Source organism: Cervus canadensis, chromosome 23 (assembly GCF_019320065.1).
Source record: "Cervus canadensis isolate Bull #8, Minnesota chromosome 23, ASM1932006v1, whole genome shotgun sequence".
Classification (NCBI taxonomy): Eukaryota; Metazoa; Chordata; class Mammalia; order Artiodactyla; family Cervidae; genus Cervus; species Cervus canadensis.
The window spans coordinates 11,529,930-11,553,158 of NC_057408.1; the positions used below are offsets into that span (position 1 = coordinate 11,529,930).

General features: G+C 35.6%; 1 protein-coding gene across 1 annotated transcript in view; it reads left to right on the forward strand.

The window, feature by feature from the left end:
- WDR7 (WD repeat domain 7) overlaps positions 1 to 23,229 on the forward strand; it is a 327,399-nt gene that overhangs the window by 155,293 nt on the left and 148,877 nt on the right. The window contains exon 14 of the mRNA XM_043443687.1: positions 18,739 to 18,960. Coding sequence (XP_043299622.1) covers positions 18,739 to 18,960 — 222 coding nt within the window. The remainder of the gene's footprint in view (positions 1 to 18,738; positions 18,961 to 23,229) is intronic.

Below are 23,229 nucleotides of genomic sequence, written 5' to 3' on the forward strand. Positions count from 1 at the left end.
TGCCTGCGTGTGAGCCGCCCTTTCACAACCTTCAACTTGATTCGTGGTGATTCAAAATTAACTTAAAAGTCTTGTTTGCTGACAGCTTAAAGCTTAATTGACTGAAAGCCAAATAGAGTGTGTTCTGTATTCAGCACTAAGGCTATTGATAAAGCCCTGTGTAAATTGCGCTTGGTGAGAGACAGCGATTGGCCCTCCTGTTCTTGTATTAGTCCACAACTTAGCATCGCTACACAGTCAGAGCTGCTTTGTCAAGTCTTTTATCACACCAGGTTAACTCTCTGGAGCGCCTCTAGCAGCCACGCAGTCCAGTATCGAGCTTCTCGATACAGTGGGGCCCGCGATAATTCTGTTACTTATTTGTGGTTTCATTTCTTTTTTCTTTAATACAGTATTGGCCTTTCATTTCTGAACAGGACTGTCGGTAGCATATTTCTAGAACCTAGTGATCTTCTGTGTTTGTCTCTGTAAGAAAGAGCAGGGTGTTTAGGGGTTTTGAAAAATATTTTGAAAAAAACAAGTATCATAATATTGATTTGTCTCTGTTATGACAATCAAATCTAGCCATTTTGAACATTTAATTAGGATAAGGAATGCATGCTTAATAGCTTTGAGAGGAATGTGACTCTTATCTGACACTAACAATTATGCTGTTGAATTTTCAATACTTTTACACAAAAAAAGATTTCAGTGATTATAGGTACCTTACAGGTATGTCTTTCTTTTTTAAAGTTTATGCTTAAAGAGTAAATACGATGGATTGTTAATATATATTAGTATATTCTATAATATTGTATAGTTATACCTGTTTCCAAATAAGCCTAAGTAGATCCAGTGGTATGGGAGATAATTTGCATACAAGTAGCATTAGCAAAGAATGAAAAATTCAAAAGCAAAGCTAAAACAGTTTTCAGAAGCACTGTACTTTTGTCAGCTATTGTTTATGTATCTTAAAACTCTGTATGCTTTATCTTTTAATGTGAAGATTTTGATCTGATATTGATTTTAAAACTTAAAAGTATGAATTTATCATGTAATAAGCTTTGAAAATATCCCATAAGTAACAGTTATGTTTTAAGTTTGGCTTTTTGAATTAATTCTGTGTACAGTGACATTTAAATATGTTTGTCATGAACTCTACCCTCTGTTTTCTATTTCTTATCTTAATTTTATACAGTCAACTCTGAGATTCAGTATAGCAGATTCACTATCTTTTTTGAATTTTTTAATTTACCTTTTATTATCTACATTAATGAAATATTTGAAATGTGATAAAGCTTAAATTGCCTATTTTATGTCCTTACATTTTAGTGTAGTTACTTTAGTGTTTAGGACATTCAAATGAAAAACTAAAATAAAATCCAGTTTTGATAATGATTTTGATGGAAATAATGAAAATGTTTTTTCATTATTGTATATTTCAGATTCTATATGATAGCAATGGAAATACATTTTGCATCTTAAACATTTGCTTTTAATTTAATTTAATTTGCTTAAAAATTTAGCATCTTTTCTTTTTACTTTAGCATAACACTTAGAATTGTATATTGCTATCTCTTATTGATATTCTGGTAACCATGGCTATCTAATTTTACCTACCTTCCAATTGATTTCCAATAAGAACCTAGTCTATTCATCAGGAATCAGTATAAGTTGCAACTTAGTTTCAAAATGACTGTAATTTAAAATAGTGTTGTTACTCCTATATACTTTTCAATAAAATAGTAATCATGCTTCAAAATGTAAAGTCTAGAAGAGTACTGGTTTTATTGAAGTTTCACCTGCACCCAGTGAGATTTGAGAGTCAAGAATGAATTGCTTTTATTGATCCTGTTTTTGTATTAACAGTTAATCTAACATATTTTTAAAGGCATGAATTATTTGAAAACAGCATTTTGTTTCTTTTTTACAATGTAGTTGTTTAGTATATACAAAACAATTGTATTGTTAGGAAGGCAAATAAAATCCCTTTTCTTATTTTTACCTTAAAAAAAAAGGCTAAATTTAATTGTATAGATAATAAATCAGTTTTGTTTTACAGTAATTAAACAATTGTAGTGATTAAAAATAAAACTTATTACTTAAAATTTAGTGTAGCATAAATGTTGATTGGTACAAATAGATGGTGTAAATATTGATTCTGCAGTCAGTAAGGGATTAGCAGTGAGAGATTCGTGGTACAGATTCTGAAAGGGATGAAAATGCTTTGTCAGTCTTTGCTGACTTTGCTAGCAGTGTTTTGTAGATTGAAAAAAATGAGAATTTGCCTGAGGTTCTCTTTTAAAAAAAAACTTTTTATTTTATATTGGAGTATGGCCAACTAGCAATGTTATGATACTTTCGGGTGGACTGCAAAGGGTCTTAGCCATACATATACAGGGAACTTGCTTGGGATTCTGAAAGAGTTTACCTGTTTCAAGGAGGGTGAGGTCAAAGTCAAGTCCAGTGGTACAACGTTTGTAGATTATACATTTTTTTTAAAGTACTACATTTTCTGGCAAATTGTTATAATTGCAGAACTTTCTGTTTTTATTAATTTACTGTAAAGCTTTTCAGCTTTTCTTTGAGATTCAAAATTCTCTATGAAAGTGTAATTTATATAGATAATATTGATGCTGATTTTGAATATTGCCCTTTTCGCTTATTATCTGCACACTACACTTTTATACTTTACATAAGCTGATAAGTTTTAGTTTTACAGCTTTTAAAAAAATTTTTCCAAAGAAGTATCTCCTTTTTATATTGACTAGACTGTTACTGGTTTTTAGTTAACTGTTTAGTTTCTCAATGTAGCTCTCAATGTACCTTAACAAGTGAAAAGGAATGGTGAGTTTTATATTCCATGGTATATTGAAAGTATATTTCAGTGCTACCTGTAAGGGAAAATTTGACCATTAAAAATCATCTGTGATGAGATTTGGTTTATATAACCTTCTTTAGTTTCTGAGCCTTGAATTGTTTTTTACATTGAAATATAATATTATGTTACTACATTTACCAGGCTATCCAAGCAGTGTTACACTTGCTTGTATCTTAGCAGCTGAAACTTCATTTTGGGGTATTGATAGAAAAAATGAAGAAGCCATAGATCAAATAGGCTGATAATTAAAAGACTAGAAAGTGTGTCTATTACTGTTTGTATTTCTATTATGTGTATTTGACATTTTAAAGTACCTAAAGTAAGTTATTAAGCTAAAAGAATTAGTTATCTAAATATTCCTGAGAAGATATCAAATGTCATCCAGTTAAATAAAATGTTCATATAATATCATGACTCACATTTAGGTTGAAATCTATATTGAAAGTGGTAAGTTGTAAAACTGTAAATGAGATCCTAAGTATCTGGCCATATATTTTTATTTGAGCTTTTAAAAAAGAAAAATGAATTAATGTCTTTCAGAAATGACATTTTCATTAATATTAGCTTGAAATTGAGAGGATTAGTATAATAGTGTACAAGAATTAACTTATGTAAGTACAGAGAAAATTACCTTGACCATCAAATTTACACATACAGCCCAAAAACATTACTAAATATAGATCATTCTGTATTATTTATTCAATCTTTCAGGTAATAGAAAGAGGATAAATGCATCCTAATTTTCTCTGTACCTCATGATACCTAAAATAATGCAGAACCACATTATATTTGATACTCAGAGACTGAGATGATTATATATTGAAAAAGATATGAAGAGCATTGATAAAAGAAGCAGTATTTTAAAATGCATTCAAGATCAAAGCCAAGATTACTTGCCTGATGAATTCTCTGCTGTAATTAGCCTAATTTTGTTCAGCTTGTATGTGGTGCTGAATTATATATAATACTGAATGCTAGGAAAGACGTCAGATTTTATTTGATTAAATCAGACAGAAAACAATAGATTGTAACTCTCTGGGTTATGCCATGCTGTCCAAGAGGCTGATCACTATATTGATGTCCTTTTTGCTAATCATTTGAACAAATCATCCTCTAAGCTAGTGGTAAGTACGTATTAATATTTGGGGGTATTTTTGAATAAGACAGTACATGGTTAAAACAGAGTGGTTGAAAAGCATCCCTAAGTGCTAATGAGTACTTACTTGGTAGTCTATACTAATGCTTTAGTGGGTGCTGAACAAGTTTAGATGTTAAGCTTTTTAGGAAGAGTGAATGATGGCTAATGATTATTTAATGACAGATCTCTGGACTGAAAGGCATTTAGCACTCAAAGTATACTGCAAAGCCTATTTCTCAAAGCTTCAGACAGGTTTATTTGGTCTCACCTTGAATAGAACAGTGCTGTATTGATTTCATTGGTGTGGATTTAAACACACTATCGGCTTAGAATAGCACTAGTATGCAGTAGAAAATGATTGTCTTTAACCCTTATGGAGACTGTAAGCTGTTCTCTGATATTACGACATGAACTTTGGAAATGATCATGAGTTTATTTGCAATATTTGGCATTCAGTATGTGAGTTAGGAAAATATTTGTGCATATTCGCTTATAATAGACATTAACTTACATGGAGGCTTATGTAGAGATAACTAAAACTTAAAGTTGTATTTTTAATTAGTGTTTTCTTCCATATACTGAGCATAAACAGTATTACTTTTCTAAGACAAAATATTAAAATAATGTATTATTCAATAATGTAACAATTGCTCAGTACTTTGTATTTTTTTCAGTATGTTTCAATATGCCATATATATGTATTCCATGTAAAGTCCACTTTAACCTAGTTACTTCATATGCTTGATAGAATAACTTCCCCCAAATTTCTACATTTGTTATGGACAACCCCAGTAGAAAATAAATATAACATTATTATTAATAGATACTATAGGCCAAACCTTATTTTGACTTTTTTCTAACTATGAATTTTATTTTCTCATTAAATTTTTAAAAAATGTTTTATATTATGTAGCATTTGAAGATACCTAATATAGATTTATCTTGGAGCAGGTGTCAGATATTAACTAGTTTCTATGCAACAAAACATTGACTTAAACCAAGGAAGAGTCTAGATAATCTGGAGTGATGCCGTGAGTGCCCACTCTCTGCGCCCTTCACCTTGTCACTGCGACACTTAACCTATCTGACCTTCCTTATCTATGAAGTGTGGGTCTGTGTGGTTTGAAGAACTCTGTGATCCCCCTTTTCTCTAAAATTCTGAAATTTCCCACTCTCAGTCATCTACCCGTGGCCCTAGGAGATGTTTTTACACATGCTACTTCTGGTGTGTTTCCTTTGCCCTTAAATTCTTGATGGCTTCTCTGCTTTTGTAAAAGAAAAGTGATTATATACCACATAATTATGTCATTAGAACAGTATTTTGTAGAAATCTAAAACATTGTGTAAACTATTAGAAAAATATTCCTTTTTTATTTTGCTACACTAGGAGAAACAGTTTTATTTGAGAAAAATCATAAGCATGAAGCATCAATATATATGTATTTTCTAGGTTTTTACATATGGAACTTTCTGTCTTAATAAATAAGAGAAGATTATAAAGCTATCTCTTCACAACTCCTGAGTAACCTAATGATCTGAGTGAGTCAGGTAAAATTTTGAGGAAATTATTATGTGTTATCATGTAGCAGGAGTAGGTTTTTTTTTTGTTTGTTTGCTTGTTTTTTTAAACAGTCCTTAAAATAGCATGGCCTCTTAAAAACCTGACCGTCTGAACGCGTGCATGCACAGGCTGACGTTGAACTTTGCTCTCAGTGTTCACTTACGGAGTGCTAGCTTCTCACAATCCGTAGTTGTAACTAATCAATGACTTCAATATCCAGGATGTCTAAGTGTATATGCTTAATTTTCCGGTTAAACATTGGAAGGATTTTGCCAAAACTCAAGACTCAAAGGCTGTTTTAGTTTGATATGTGCAAGATAGGCAACTCAGAGTCAGATTACAAATGGAATTAACTAATTGATAGGAAATCACATACCACAAATATGTGAAAGAACATATCTGGTGGCTCAGATAGTAAAGAATCTACCTGCAATGCAGGAGACCCGGGTTCTATCCCTGGGTCTGGAAGATCCCCTGGAGAAGGGAATGGCTACCCACTCTAGTATTCTTGCCTGGAGAATTTCATGGACAGAGGAGCCTGGCAGGCTGCAGTCCCTGGGGTTTCAAAGAGTCAGATATGACTGAGCAACTAACACTTTCACTTTCAAGCTTATTTGAGAAGGTACATAATAAAAGAAGTCATGTAAACAGAAAAAAAAAAGGTCTGTGACAAAAGCATTTGGCAAATAACAACTAGAGCCAGTTGATAGACTAGTTATCCCTGTCATAAAATGAGAAAATGTAAAATAATTTAAATATTATCTGTGATAATTTAAAAGGCACATAATTCTTCTCTCTACATATAGCTTAAAAAATGATGAAAGCATAAATGTGTGGAGATCAGAAATTAAAGTCCTTTGTAGCGATTTAAGCAATTCAGGTTTTCTTTTTCTTTAAAGCTCTCTGAAACTAGTTAGAAGTCTCTTTAGAAAAAAACGTGCTAATATGTCATTTACACATGTGTATTCCTTAGGCTATAGGAGGTCTCCTTTTTCTATAGGTTCGGGCTAATAATGAGTGTATTCTTAACAGTTTGGGGTTATGGTTTATTTTGTCAATGGATTTTAGACTGTTAGTACTAATGCTTAGTTAATTTGTGCTTATTTGCTTTTTCCTTTTTCAAAGCTTTGCTTTTTTGATCATTAATATGATTAGTAAGTAAAAAGTCAAAGATATATTTGACCTTTTTATTTCTCCTTTAAATTTCTTTACTTATCGCTTTCTCTTCTTATTTGATTTCTCCTTTAAGTTTCTATATTTAGTTGTTAGGAATTGTATGTTAGTCTATATCAGATTTTAATAACTCACCTGATGCTTTTAAAAAGATAAAATCATATGTATTTCTGCTAATTGTGCACTAGGTTATTAAAGTCTTTACTATAAAACTTTACTTGCAGCTTCACTACGACCCATTTTCCCAGATCTGCTATTATTTCAAAGGTGTGGTCATTAATTCCCAAGATTCTCTGTTGCACCTGACTGTGCTTTATTACTTCTGCTTAACACTTAGAGTGAAGAAAGCAGAAGAAAAAAAATAGCATGTGAATAAGTAAATATTTCTCAAAATTAGAGAAAACATTGTAATCTACTGAGAAAAATAATAGCAAGAAATCCCTTAGAAGTTCTAATTTATTTTAAAGAAACATTTTAAATGGTAACTTTTAGTGACGTGTCATTGTTAAATTATTGTGATCAAATGTATATTAGTTCAAAAATATGAATACTGCAAATACTTCTTATAAATGAACAGATATACTCGTTAACCTCTCCTAGGTAGAACAAGGCAGTTATTCCTTTTGATCTGGTTTTATCTCACTGAATTGATAGACATTACCTAGCTGAAAACGTGTTACAGATGAGTCGGACAAATAACTTGTCACTTTATGAATAAGAAAAATAACTTGTCACTTTATGAAAAAGAATGCCCTCAGGTGTAACAGTTTGTTTCTCCATGTGCTGTAATGCACATATATGAAATCTTCACAGAATGTGTTCTAACAGGCCACCAAATGTTGTCTCACGTGTTCCATCTGATCGTTTAAAGAAACACATCATCATGTCTATTCCAGTATTTCTACAAGTAAATCTCATTGCAGAAGTTGCCTTTTTCTAAACATTAATTGTTGTTAAAGAAACAATTTTTCAAACACCTGAAAAAATGAAGAATTATTTGCTGTATTTTCAGATTTGTGTAATTTTACAAGCCACAAACCACCATTCTGAAATATTTCTTTCCTTATGAAAAAGCAAATAATGGTCTTCTTAATGTTACAATCTGTGGTTTTTAAAACTTGACCTGTATCTCAGATTCACCCTTGAAAGGCAAAGTGAACCAAGGATTGAACATTATTCTTGATAATTTTTAGCTGCAAGATTCCTGATTACATACATGCCTTAGATGGATATTTGGAATTTTTTAAATCGGATTTTCTCCCAAAATGAGAATGTTTGCACTAAAAGTAAAAGGAAATAAATGGATTTTTGATGATCAGGTAGACAGTAAAGAGAAAAATAAGGTAATGCTGTTTGTGGAAATTAAGTGTAGAACTTGTCTGTGTTAGGAATGATAAATTGTTACAAGAATTGCTCTGAAAAACATGCAAGTTGCTCTCAAAGCTTAAGGTTTCTTACTATCAAAATAATTGGCGTACCCCTAAGATAGTGGTGACGTTAAATTTCCTTTGAAAAAGAAGATCATTTTGGAGTGTTCCTTTCTTTTGCTTTTATCTTATTTTGTAGAAAACAGACTTGAAGTATTTTGTCAAATGCTCGCACACACAGCACATCTACGTGCGCGATCTACGTGCGCGAGGCACTGTTTTAAAATGGCTTAATCAGCAGCCTCAGCAGGATGCCTGCGTTTGCAGAACCTATTGTGGTCCAGCAGGGGGGGCTATCGAGCGTGCATGCAAATTAACGGCATGTTTGTTTGCTTCGGTTTTCAAGTGAGGGGGGAACTGGAGCAGCAGCAACAAAAACAGCAAAGGCCCCACACCTTCGGGAAGCAGCTTCCGTATGCTGCGTCAGTAGGTGTGAGGGGAACACTGGCAGGGGTGCCCCAGGGCAACTGGAAAGTGTTGGTAATGCAATAGTGGGAGTGACGGCTGATACGGAGCGTTTTCTTCACACACGCCGGCAACACCAGCTTTGGTGATAACGTGAGAGTTTGGAACTAAATGTTGAAGTTCCCCATGTTTGCTTTTTAATCAATACATCCCCCCTCTTCCCCTGCCCCCGCCAAGGAGAGAGGGAGATTCAAAAACTTTCATGTTTTATTTTATTTACTTCAGAAGCACAGGTAGAAATTTACACGTTGGCCATAGAACCATTTGCCATTTTGTTTTTCCATATCAACAAAATTTATTTGCCACATTTTGTAAAAGTTGAAAGATGTTGCTGTGTTGTAAGCCGTGCCAACAAAAGTGCAAATAATATGTAACATTCATATAAAAGCTTATGGCTTAAGGAACTTAATTACATATATTTTCAGTGGCATGGATTCATAGAGTCAGCTTATGAAACCTGGATTCACCACCAAAGAGAGTGAGACCTTTCAATTCTTTATCTCATGCTGGAATGTTACCAATCTATGTCTTTTTCTGTTCCCACTTAACAAATGCATGTTTGAAGTATTCAACTAAGAGCTGTAGTTATACTGGATAGCTGAAATCTAATTTTGGAATGCTATACCTTTTTAAAACCAAATTGTCTTAAAAATAAATAACAAAAGATTTTTGCTTATTTAAAAATATTGCTAATAAAGCTTATTTAGAAGATTACAGTTGCATATAGAGTAAAATTTGACATTTTTTTTGTGCTGTGCTTTATCCAGTCTTAAGCAACCCTAAGAATAGCAGTCAGTAGCTATGGAAAATATTCTGGCTAAATGTGTGGGAACAATTTATTTATAATTGTAAAAATTCCACTGAGGGCCAATATTTTTCTCAGTATGACTTAAAACATACATTATTCATTTTAAAATCTCAAAAATACAGTTTTAGCTGAGGGTATCAAGACATTAAAGCTAAAAATGTTCTATACTTGTGTGTGTACATATAATTATGTACTCCAATGTGTATATGTATTGTAAAATTAACATTTTTTATTAGCATTGTATAATGATTATTTAAAAAGCATATCTTAAAAATAAATTAATATTCCATTAGGCAAGTAGATATATCAATTTAGATAGTAGTCAGAAGTAAGTTGAAATTATTTTGATTGAAGTACCTCTCAGAAACAGTTAGAACTCAACTCACATTTGAAGATCTAGCTTTTCTTAGGTTCTTTTGTTTCTGTTCAGAAATATATTAAAATATATTTCCATTTGACATGTTTCATTGTCCTGTACTGTTTTAAACTCTACTTAATATACAATTTTATGTTTTTCATAATATCTGTTAACAATACCACATCATGTTTAATATGTCATTGGGACTGAGAAAAGAGAAACAGATAAAAATGAAAATTCAGAAGAATATTTTACTTGTCTGAAAAAAGAAAAAAATTTTATAATTTTATTGGGTAATATTTGCAGAGCTGCACACTGTAAATAGTAAATCATATGTCTCAATTCTGAAAGTTCTTTTGTCTTTAAGATTGCCGATATGAACAAAGTTCACTTTGCTAAATTTACTGTTGTTCTTTAATAATCAATCATAACCTTATATTAGCAAATACACTTTATTGCAAACAAAAGAGTTGTAAAGAGCTACAACAGAAACTACATTCTAGCTTAATCCGAATTAGTATTATAAATAGTCTTTACCTGCTGCCCTTTAAATAGTTTTCTGCTGTGAGACCTTGCAGTTTACTTTTTCCCAATCATTCCCATAAAGGCTTACAAAGCCCTTATTAATATATAACACATATACCTTAATAACTACAAGTTGTATTTTTTGCTTTGCTAGGCAGTGCATAGTAAAAGCAATTTGTTTTTCTATGATGTAGTTCCAAACATATTATTAAATAATGAAAGAGTGAAGAAAAAATTTTTAATTGTATTTTCATTTTATTATAATAGACATTTCTGAATTTTGAGAGTGATGTTTTAGAGTATATTAAAATTTATATCGAATTCAGAATATATTTGTATTATTATGAGTGTTACTTGGACTCTGTTATTGCCAGGAATTTCTGACATACCATCAGTATGCTAAAATTAATCTGGATGTAATGTTTTGGTTTGAAAAAACCCTACTGATATGCTCTTGATATAGTTTTAAATATAGTTATATTATTGATGTGAATTCTATTGAATTTAACTGCATCATTTCATTAATTTTTACTAGAATTATAGATATTGTAACATAGATAAGTCAGTTATAATAAGCACCTGATACTGAACCCTAAACAGAGAATCAAATTTTTGATGTACAGTTTTTCCAGGTCAAATCACCCAATTCTTAAAGTATATTCTCAGAGTAGTAATTGGTGGTATCTTCTTCTCAAAGGTTTTAATACCTAATACAATAATAGCACCCCATCAATACATGGCTAATAGCAGATATAAAGTGTCTGCTGGTAGGCCATCTCTCATAAAACCGCCGTTAGCCTTAATTCAAATCCATTGATTCCTATTCCAGTTAAAACTGAAGAACTTAATATGTCTTTTAATCCTTTTATTGTAAGCTAGGATAAAATTAATTTTACCCTGAAACTGCACAAAGCCAATTAACATGATCTTTAGAGTTATTTAGTAAAGTGCTTCAAACTGTTAAATTTATCTTGACCTCTCAGTTGCACTCTCTGACTGCTTTTTAAATGAAGTAATCAATATCTCACAGCCCTTTAAATAGCTTAAACTTCTCAAATATTTTACCTGTGTTCTAGTTAAGCTGTAAGGAAAGGGTTTACTCCTGCTCCTGGAAATCTAGAGTCAATTATGTTAAATCTAAAGACAATTATGTACTTTTAAGGAACACTGTATGAATTAAATGGTTGTTTTAATAAAATCAAAGGCTCATATTTTGTTTAAAGCCACCCAATAATGAGGAAACATTATTTTCACACAGAACAAGTATTCTGTTTGCAGCTTCAAATGCAGAACATTGATGTCCTTTACCATTGCATGTAGCTTCTGTTTTCCACACAGGGCTAGTTGAAGGTATTAATTTTCTTACTGTGATAGGGTGATCAACCGTCCTGTCAAGAAAATGGATCTCCATGTCACCCTTTAGCATGATTAAATGGAGCCATGTCTCTGTGAAAAAACACCAAATTTTCATGAGACAAATGAAACTGTAGAAAGATCTACTTTTGCAGAATTATTTTATTTTTTAATATCTCAGAATCTCCCATTTGGTTGTCTGTTTATTTGTAGGAAAGCATTGCAGTTAATTGTGTATATCTTGTATTATTTAGAAGAAAACACAAGCAAAGCCAGTGATTTTCAATGTTTCCAAATTTGAAAAAAATTAAAGAATCAGAAATTGTTAGGTGGTCGTTAGAATAGTAGTGGAGATGGGCCTCGATCACCTTAGACGTTTGCTAATCAGTCAGTGTCTCTTTTAGGGGATCCCTCCCCTGTCCAGACTTCTGTCCATGTTAACAAAGAGCTATCATCTTTTCAGACCTGAGTGCTGATAAAAATTACATACCATGGAATTTCAGCATCAGTAGTGTTCCCAGCCAGTTGGACAGCGTTCTTAGGAGGCTGTGCCAATGCCAAACTTTAAATTACACCAAGTGGGGTACTTGACAGCTAATTAAGATTTCCTATTTTGGCCACTTAGCAGAGGGCACCTGTTATGATTCTTGCTGCTAGCTAAAGAATTAAAATTACCCAGGGCGGTTTGAAAGAACATTAGCAAAACTTCCCCAAAGTCTCAATTCCTTCTCTTGGAGGAGTGAGAGTTAGGACAAGATTGAGGTAATTCAACAAAAGGAGCCTAGCAAAGGTGGGGGCCCGGGCTGGAGGTGGGGCCCTCCAAATGCCCCTGTTGTTTCGTTTCCTATGGAAGCGGGCCATGTGTGCCTCGCGCCCCCGCCCCTCGGAGCCGCGGCCGCTGCGGAGGCTGACCGGCTGGGTCAATGCCTTGCCTATTGATCAGTATCCCCGCAGCCCCCTGCTCCGGCAGCTGCTTCATTGGCTTCTTTCAGGGCCTGCTTCAGTACATTAGAATAGAAATCCATAACCAGAGCTGTGCTCATCCAGGCAGGGGAAGAAACTAAATTAAATGGTATAAAACAATCTTGGATCAGGAGTTTGTGCCAATTCATCTTGATCTAAGATGTCACACCGGGCTCTCTGTCTGAGCACCTGGGCTAGAGGCAGCCATAGTGAAAATAGATGGAGCCGCGATCATTCATTTGTCAGCTGAGGAGCCGGGCAGCGGTTAGCAATTCCCTTCTGCAGAGGTCAGCTGACAGAACAATCAGCGCGAGGGCAGAATAGAGCCTTCCTTTGAACTATTGTCACGGAGCATGCTCTTGCTGAGCCTCGGGGGGAGGGGAGCTGGGCTGGCTTCCTGATTCAGAAGACTATGCAAAGAATAAAATGCGTGCTCCTTGAATCTAGATGCCGTGGCACCCAGCTCTTACTCCTCCTGTCTGTCCCTCCCCAGAAATAAAGTTGGCTTTAATTGCATGTACTGAGGTATAGATGATCAAACTATTACATATCACTTTGTCTGGAATTAGGGTCCATTTTCATCCTTCTAAACACCAGAGGCAGGGATTATTGATTTCTCTTCCTTTTTACTGTGGTTGAGCTTTTAGGGTGTCTTCCCCCTTTGATTAGTATAAACTATCACAGATCAGTGTCATACTTTGAATCTGTACTCACATGAATATGCTAATACTTTTACTAACATTTCCTCCTTTGTCTTAAAAAAAATCAGAAAAAACATCCATGAAGAAACAGAAATGCGTACTACAGTGTCTGATTTGAAGACATAGCTATATTATGAAAATATTTTTAAACCTTATAATTGAGACTTTTTATAAAAAATGTTAGTTCATGAAATATGACTTAACATGGTGTTGGAAGTTATAATTTTGTAACATTGGTGAATGTTATCATAAAGCAGCCTGTGTATGATTTGCAATACACCACAACAAAATAAAGCAAATTAGGAAAATGATAAATAAAATTTTATATGAAAAAATTAGAATAGTTTTAAAGATAAATCTGTTCTCTGTTGTCTCATGCATAAGGGAGATATATAAGATTTTGTCTTTCTATACATGCTTTATTGGCAAATTTCCTAAATTAACTTTTTTTGAAAAAACAGTAAAATGTAACATGCAGAAGCTAAGAAACTGTAACAATGACAGGAACAAATCTTTTGTGTTCTCAATTGCACCAGACTTTTCTTCGACTCCAAATAAACAATAACTACTCTTTGATGTTACCACCTTAATAACTAATCCCCCTTTTTTCCTTAAGTACTTTAATGCCACTCTCTTACTCAGTGATTCCTTTCCGACTCTTATACTGTCTTGCCATTTCCATTTCTTAGATTCAGCCCACATCCTACTCTGCCTTCAGCAGAGCTAAATAAGTGGAATTTAAGTATTCTAAGAAGCTTTGTGCTCTAAGTGTTGTGTGTTTTGTTTTGTTTTTTTAATTTAATTTAATTTCTAGAAAGACCAGACCTATCTCTCTTGCAGGGGCTTTAAAAATTTTGTTTTACTTTTGTTTCAGTTAATTTGGATTTTTAAAAGAATTCAGAGCATGATATCTAATATCTTTCTGCAGTGTTTTCTATCAACTACCCAGAGCTCACCATGGATCTGGAAGCCATCCACATCTCTGCATCTCCTATTTAACATCTCAACAGCAAACCAACCTTAACCTGTCGCTTTGATTTCTACAATACCCTCTTTATTGATCACCTCATATCCAGCATTCTTCATACACACTCAGAGTGGTTTTCTAAAACCCTAAGTTCCACTGTTCAAAGGACTGAACAATGGGAATATGACCAGTAGAGTCGTCTGTGATTTGCGCTCATTTCTTACCTTTCCCTTCTCGACAGCGTTCCCGCCCAGTTACCTATCCTTGCAAATGGGTAGAAATCAGCAAGTTCCTTTATGCTTTAGGTTCTTACACATACTGTTCTCTTAGACCATGAAGTTCCTACTGGTTTTGTCACCGTTACACTTGTAATTCCTGTTTAGTCGCCTTTAAGTTCAGTGGGGATGGGGACTTTGCTTTTCTCATCCCTATTCATTTATCTTAATTCTTCCCATATCAATTCATTAGTTCACATTTGCATAATGCCATGCAGACACTAGATCCTCCATTCTCATGTGATGAATGGTTCGCTGATGGGATGGATTGTGAATTCTGCCAACACTGCTACTCACTCTCCTCCACTTGATCGTTGCATCAGCCATCGTTTGATTCTACTTGACACCAATCTTGTTTTACCTCCCAATCTACCTTCCCATGCTGGGGCTTCCCTGGTGGCTCAGTCGGTAAAGAATCCACTTACAATACAGGAGACCGCCTATAATGCGAGAGAGACCCAGGTTCGATCCCTGGGTCAGGAAATTCCAGTGGAGAAGGAAAGAGCAACCCACTCCAGTATTCTTGCCTGGGAAATCTCACGGACAGAGGAGCCTCGCAGGGTACAGTCCATGGGGTCGCAGTGAGTCGGACACGACTTAGCGACTAAACCACCACCACCATCACCTTCCATGCTACGGCTATCGTTATCTCCCTGACCAGGAATCTCATGACGCCAGCTTATACAGAACTGTTTGACGGCTTTCCAGTAGCCTAACATTAAAATTCTTCAGGTTGCTGTACGAAGACGGCTTGTGTTTGGTACCCCGTAAACCCTCCCTGTTGTCATCTCCTTGTCTTTCTTGCAGTAGTATAGAATAACAAAGGAAGAAGACCCACAGAGACAAAATAAAGATATCTAAAAGTATTCTGAAGCCCCTGCTGCTAATTTCTTAGTTGCCAAACTGCTCCGAGGGCCCTTCATTGTATTGGTTTAATTAATGCATAGAACAGTGGGCTGAAAGAGACCAGAAAAACTGGATGGGTTAAAATTAGAAAGACAGACAGCTTCCAATCAAGATGGCTCCAGAAGTTTGCCTTTGAAATCCCTCTGTACCCCATGTATAGCTATGATGGATAAAATATTCAGATAGAAAACCAACAAGGCATAATTAGGCTCAAGAAAGATAGATATCTTTGTGGACAAGTAACAGAATAGAAATGCAGTAAACTCGACTGAAACGATTAGCTGCCCTTCAGAAGCAGGCTTTGGCTCCTCTGAGCAAGGAGAACTTAAAATATGTAATGCCAGGCTTTCTCAGTTCCTGCAAGAATATTGAAAGAATATGAATACATTGCTACTCAGTCAAAATCGAGGTTGTATTATTAAAGGAGAAGAGGAAAATGGATGCTCACTATGTGACTCGCTCTGTTAAACATAATAGAAAATAATGAAGTGAGTTGCATTCAATCTGGGAACCTAGAAACAAAAAGAAAGAATAGAAAACCTAAAGAAAGTGGGAGGAAGGAGAGAGAGTAACAGTAACAGCAGAAATGAGTGAAATAGAAAGCAATGAAACAGTAAGATCAAAACCAGAGTATTTTTGGAAATCTGATAGTGTATTTCTAGAAGAACTGATCAAGAGGGCAGGGAAATTAGAGAAGGCGCAAGTAAACAGCACGCTTCCCAGGTGGCGCTAGTGGTCAAACAAACAAACAAACAAAAAATCCACCTGCCAGTGTAGGAGGTGCAAGAAATATGGGTTCAGTCCCTGGGTCAGGAAAGTCCCCTTCCCCTGGAGTAGAAAGTGGCAACCCACTTCAGTGTTCTTGCCTGGAAAATTCTATGCACAGAGGAACCTGGCGGGCTATAGTCCCGGGGTTGCAAAGAGTCAGACACAACTGAGCAACTGGGCACCAGTAAACAATGCTGATAAGAATTCATAGCAACTGATACAAGTGAGATTTAATCACAGAGAACAGTTTAAGTAACTTCAGACCAACACATGTAAAAACTTGGATGAAATGGATAATTCTAAAATGGTAAGCTATCTGAAATGATTCAAGAATTTAGTAGAAAATCAAGCCAAATAGTTATTCCAGAAAATGAATTCCTAACAACAACAAAAATATTCTTTCATCCACCCTACACCTTCCCCACCCCTGCGTCTGCTGCTTCCTGACTCCAGAAGACGGTCATCCTGAGACACAGGTGCTGTTAGCGGTAGTCCCTCAGTTGTGTCTGACTCTTTGCGACCCCCTGAGTTGTCTCCCACCAGGCTCCTCTGTCCATGAGATCTTCCAGGCAAGAATACTGGAGCAAGTAGCCTTTCCTTTCTCCAGGGGATCTTCCTGACCCATGGATTGAACCCTGAGTCTCTTGCATTGCAGGCAGATTCTTTACCATCTGAGCCGCCAGGGAAGCCCAGAGGCCCTGATAACTGTAAATAATTCCATCTAACTTCAGTGATTCTCTAACTGTTTTCAGAGTACTGGGGAGTGAAAGTTAACCCAGTTTTGGAGGCTTGTATTATATTGCTACCAAGGGCCAACAGGAATAGTACATGGAAAGAAAATAGTTCAATCTTACCCATGGACATACACTCAAAAAACTCTATGAGCAAATTTAGTTCAGAGTTTGTCTATTGGCCTGTTTACCTACCTACCTACCTACCTACTGGTTTTCATTCATGCATATACCCAGAGTTTATGGATGGAATGCCGGCATGGTTCAAGGCAAGAAAGTATACAATTCAGGTAACATTGATATGGTTATATAATAGATAAAAAAAAAATTTGATAAGGTCAGAATCATGGTGACCTCTGGGGTAAGAGAGAGGTGTAGTAAAGTCAAGACACAACCCATAGTAGACTTTAGCTGTATCCACATTAGTTATTTTTTTTTTTCACATTAGTTATTTTTAAAAATCTGAAACTCCTATGGAAAATATTAGGATTTTATAAAATTGGTTGTGTACATGTATTTACATCCATATTGCACCATGTATTAATGTTTCATTCGTTTCTGTTGCTGAATAATATTTTATTGGATGAATGTAGCACATTTTGTTTAGCTATTTAACGATTGGTGGACTTGTGTTGTTTCTACTTTTTGGCTCTTACGGGTAATGCTGTTGTAGACAGTCATTGTGCACGCTCAGTTGCTCAGTTGTGTCCGACTCTTTGCAGCCGCATAGACTGCACCCCACCAGGCTTCTCTGTTCATGGAATTTTCCAGGCAAGAATACTGGAGTGGGTTGCCATTTCCTTCTTCAGGGGGTCTTCCCAACCTAGGGATGGAACCCACGTCTCCTGCATCTCCTGAATTGGCAGGCAGATTCTTTACCACTGGGCCACCAGGGAAGCCTGCACTTTCACGTACAAGTCTTTATATATGTACATGTGTTTTCACTCCCCTTGGGTAGATACCTAGGAGTGGGATTGCTGGGCCATATGTTATAACTCTAACTACCCAACTATCTTCTAAAGTAGTTGTATCATTTTACATTCCCACCAAGAATGCATGAGAGTTTCAATATTTGTACAGGCTCAACAATACATGTTGTGGTCTATCGTTTTAATTGTAGCCATTCTAATGGATGTAAAACGGTGTCTCCCTGAGGTTTTCATTTGCATTTGCCTGATGACCAGTGATGGGGAGTAGCTTTAATGTGCATATTGGCCATTCATATATCTTTGGAGAAGTGTCTATTTAAATTAGTTGCTCATTTTAAAAGTTGGGTTTTCTTAATATAGAGTTGTCAGAAGAGGTCCTTATGTATTCCGGGTACAGTCTCGTTTTAGATTTATAATTTGACAGTATTTTCTCTCAGTCTGTGCTTTTTTTTTTTACTTTCCTGATTATGTTATTGGAAGCTCAGAAGTGTTTAATATTGAAGTTCAATTCGAAAACATTTACCAAATTCCTCATGTTTTGCTATAATATCCAAGAAATCATTGCCTAACCCCAAATCATGAAAATATTCATCTATATTTTTTCTGCAAGTCATTCAGTTTTAGTTGTGTATTGGGGGCTGTGATCGATTTTGAGCTCGTCTTTTTATGTCATGAGGGGTGGAAACCCAGGTCCATTCTGCACATGGATGGCCAGTTGTTTCAGTGCTGCTCATTGGAAAGACGGTTCATTCGGGGATGGCCGGTCTTGAATGTTTTTATCGTGTGTACTGACAGTCTTTTAATTTCTGTTCATGTGTTTTGGTTTCCAGGTTGCTTATCAAGTGTCCCACAAATGAAAAAAATTTCCACATCTTATGAGGAAAGACGGAAGCAAGCCACTGCTATTGTTTTACTAGGAGTAATAGGAGCTGAATTTGGTGCTGAAATTGAACCTCCTAAACTGTTGACCAGACCTCGGAGCTCTAGTCAGATTCCTGAAGGATTTGGTTTGACTAGTGGTGGATCCAACTACTCACTGGCCAGACATACTTGTAAGTTAAGAAACCCCAACGCTGGTCTATGCTTCTCAGTGCGTGCTGTGGGCTGAGAGTGTCTTAGCGTAGCGAACGTGGCCTGAGCTTTAGCACAAGTATAATGCTTAAATTAAATTGGAGAGCAGTATGATCTATTAGGCACATTACCCTGTAGTTACAGTTCTGGGACTTTTTAAAAGTTAAAACATGGGCTTGTAAATGCTTTTCTTAAAATAACACATTTCTGAGCTTTGTGTTTACACATTTTGGTCAAGGCTTTAACCAAAACTTCTAACTTCTAAAATAATTTCTGAAAAACTGTGCGTCTTGTTATGAACAAGGTTTGAAAAGTCAGCGGTAGGTGTGGAAGACCAGCTTTATCTTTTATATACATACATATATATATGAATATATACGTCTGCATTTATATATATAAATATATTTGTATGTATTTTATATATAAATATGTATTTATTTATATATATATAAAATATATGTTTTAAAGATCATGAATGAGGAACTATGAGTTACTTCTGTAATTTAAAAAATATTCCAGTAACAGTTTTCAAAAGACTAAAAATGTCAGCACTTAAAGGGTTTGTCTCATATTGCTGCTTTTGGTTCTGTGTTTGGTATGTTAGTAATCAGTCAGGGTATTTTATAATGAGGCCTTTGATACCCTAGTGTCAGAACGCCCTTACTTGAAGGTCAGAATATTCCTACCGCAATGCAGAATCATTTCTAATAAATGTACCACCTTAACCACCAAATATAACTTACCAAATACATCAAGATATTCTCTGTAGCATAAATTGCAATGTGTTCTTTTGGAGTTTTGACATTTAAGCAAGGGGAAAAAATATATGCTACTTTGTTAGCCAAGAAGTTCGTTGGATCATTGTCACATACTCTTTCAGAGAAACCAAGGAGTCCTGTTGGTAGCTTTACTATTAAAGCCCTGTTGTAGACTGGGTTGCCTGCCCGCTCCTTCCCATCCGGGCTGAGATAGTCCCTCCGAGAATTGGCAGCTTTTGTCCCAGCACGATCTGCTGGTTCCAGAGCCCCTGCTTGCGGCCAGGGTGTAAACTGCTGCTGCTCACGGTTTCTGGTTGGAAAGGCCTTAATGACTAACAAGTGCTGTTAGTTTGTAATTTAAAAAGCACTTTCTTTTCTATCTCTTTATTTGATCTTCAAAATAGAAATGAAGATTTCTTCAAACTGGCTCAGCCAAAGTGTAGTAAAACCTGAATTTGAACCCAAGTTTCTCGTGACCTGAGAGCTCCCGGTCTTCCCGTTTTCTGCCCGGCCATGTGTGCTTCCCTCTCCTGCAGGGGCCTCTTCATCTTTTCCTGGGTTTTTCAAGTTTCCTGTTTTCCTTTCATAAAACCCTGCTCAAATCTCACCTGCACCCCTAGGGTTCTTTAATAGACTCAACCTCTCTGTGTCACTCTAGACAGAGTAGGACTTATATATATAGCACCTTGTTTAGAATCTTGATATTTGAATATTAGAGGTTAATGAAATCTTGACATGATTTAGTCTGGTGGCTTTCAAACTTTTTTGCTCACCATCTCTCTAATGGATATCAAGAAATGTCTAATCTCTTGCACAGTTTTGTATCGACAGCTAAAACTTTTTAATAATAAGTTTAAACATTTTCAAAAGATAAAATTTTGTGGATATTGTGAATATTGGCATTTAAAAATGAAACTATCGTTCTTTTAAATTAATTCAATAGAATATATGGCATAACTATTTCATATCTGCCATCATCATCCATTAAAAAAAATTTCATGGCAAATTTTCAATGTCAAAAATTTTACATCCTTGATTATTTTCCTCGAAGAGAGAAAATTTCTACCCTCAATGTTTTAGGGAAGGTGTTAATTTGCATATTTAGCATCCAAAAATCAATTCCTTTAAACTAACTATGTCCTAAGACTATGTGTGCTTACAAAACTATATTTTCCTTGAAAAGACTTAAGATGCTCCCTTTTGAAGGGGTTACCTGTTTTGAAGACTGCTGATTTAGTCAAACATGTTTTATATAATACCTCCACAGTATTCATTTGTAGATTTTTCTGCAAGGAAAGTGAACATAATGTTATTTCTCTGGAATTTTCATACAGCTTTATATCTTAGCTGTTGTTCTTGTTCAGTTGCTTAGTCCTGTCTCATTCTTTGTGACCCCATGGACTGCAGCACGCCAGGCTTCCCTATCCTTCACTATTTCCCAGAGCTTGCTCAGACTCATGTCCCTTGAGTTGGTGATGCCAGATATCTTAGTATCTGTGTATAAATGTAGGAGCATTATGAATCAATGAGTCACTCACTGACTGATTTCACCCAAGCCAATAGTTGGTTGTTAGGCAGATTAGTTTGGCTTCCCAGGTGGCTCAGTGTTAAAGAATCCACCTGCCAACGCAGGAGACGTGCGTTCGATCCCTGGGTTGGAAAAGATCCCCTGGAGAAGGAAATGATAACCCTCTCCCGTATTCTTGCCTGGAAATCCCACGGACAGAGGGGCATGGTGGGCTACAGTCCATGGGGTCGCAGAAAAGTAGGACTCTACTTAGCGACTGAGCACACAGAGGCAGATTGGTTTACACCACATTATCTTAGCTATCTGCTTGCTAATCACAATTTATCTTTATTCAGAATTCTGATATTCATGAATTTGCTTCTGTGTGTCTTTTCTCTTGGCTTATAGTTTCATCTGTAAATTGTTACTAATGTAACTAGATAAAGACAGAATAGGTTAGGTGAAGTAGATAATTTTTAAAAAGCACAGTAGAAATGGAGATTTTTCAGAGGAGCCCTGGGAATTGATAAAGGAATGGAAGGGTCTTAGTACTGCTGTTTGGTTTGTTAAAATTCAGGGAGCTGAACTTGAACTCCCTGCCAAGGGGTCCCAAAGCCTAATTCTGACATGAGGGAGACTGGGCTGAGCTCTGCTTCAGAGGGCCTTTTGCCTGGAGCCGCCTCCACTTTACAAGCAAGGGAAATAAAATTTACCCAAACATTTAAAACAGTGAAGTCTTTAAAAACCAAGCTTGTTCTTTGAGCACTTCGGATAAAGAGTGCAAATGTGGAAAGGACAGAAGGTAGTGATTCTTAGCAAATAATATTTATAATTACTTCATTGTAGCAAAGGACAGAGAGATTCTCAGAGGTTTCTAGAAAGCAGAAATCATATATAAAAATGGATATAGTACTTACTGGAACAAGTTCAAAATCTATAAAATGTCTGTGGTATTTCCTTACATATTATGGTTGTCATAGTCTATTTTAATAATTTAAAAGTACTTTAACGATAATCGTGAGTTTCTTTTAACTTCTATCCCATTCCCCTATTTTTTCCCCAAAGTCTTAGATTTCTTGGTGGTAGATTTGCCTAACACAGGGATTTTTAAGAATTGGAATGTCTTGATTAAACTTTAGGTTTATCAGTTTAAATCTTGCTCTCTTGATTGGAAACAGTCAGGTGTCTAAATGTTCCTATGTCTTACTTGGGCTCTTTTCAATCAGTTCTGCGTAATGTTAACCTGCTAGAAGTTGCTATGTGTATCGCTATGGTATTTGTTTATGTGGCATTTAAAATGTATTGCTACTATTAAATATTTAGTCTTTATGGCATCCTATTGAATGAGATAGTAATTATTGCCCTCATTCTGAGATAAGGGCATTAAGATACAATATTTGATGAACTTTAATTGCTGGAGTTCTAACCTTCCTTGTAAAGCCATTCTGTGAAAACCTGTAATGTAGTCAGACCCCATCCACATTGGTGGGGAGGGCAGGGAGAGACACTGATGCCTAATTCAAAAGTTATACATAGTTGTAGAGTACATTTTATTTTTTTGTTTTTATATTTAAAAAAATTTCCAATTCTGCCTTAGATTGGTTAATTTTTCAAAATATCTGTTTGTTTATTATTTGTTTTTTACTTGGCTGCACCGGGCCTTAGTTGTAGCACATGAGGTCTTTAATCTCCATTCTGGCACGCGGGATCGCCAGTCGTGGCCTGTGGGCGCCAGTTCCCTGACCAGGGATCGAACTTGGGCCCCTTGCGTTGGGTATGTGGAGTCTTAGCTGTTGGACCACCAGGGAAGTTCCTATTACACATTTTATACTTATGCTGGAATATGTCTGAATTTTTTGTGGGTGTTACACTTTACATAAAGTATCAGAATCACATATTTAAGACAAAGCTGAAAGACTGGAGATTGAGTTCTAGACCAGGCTCCTCTGTGACTTTGTACCCTTGGGGAGCAAAGTGACCCTCTA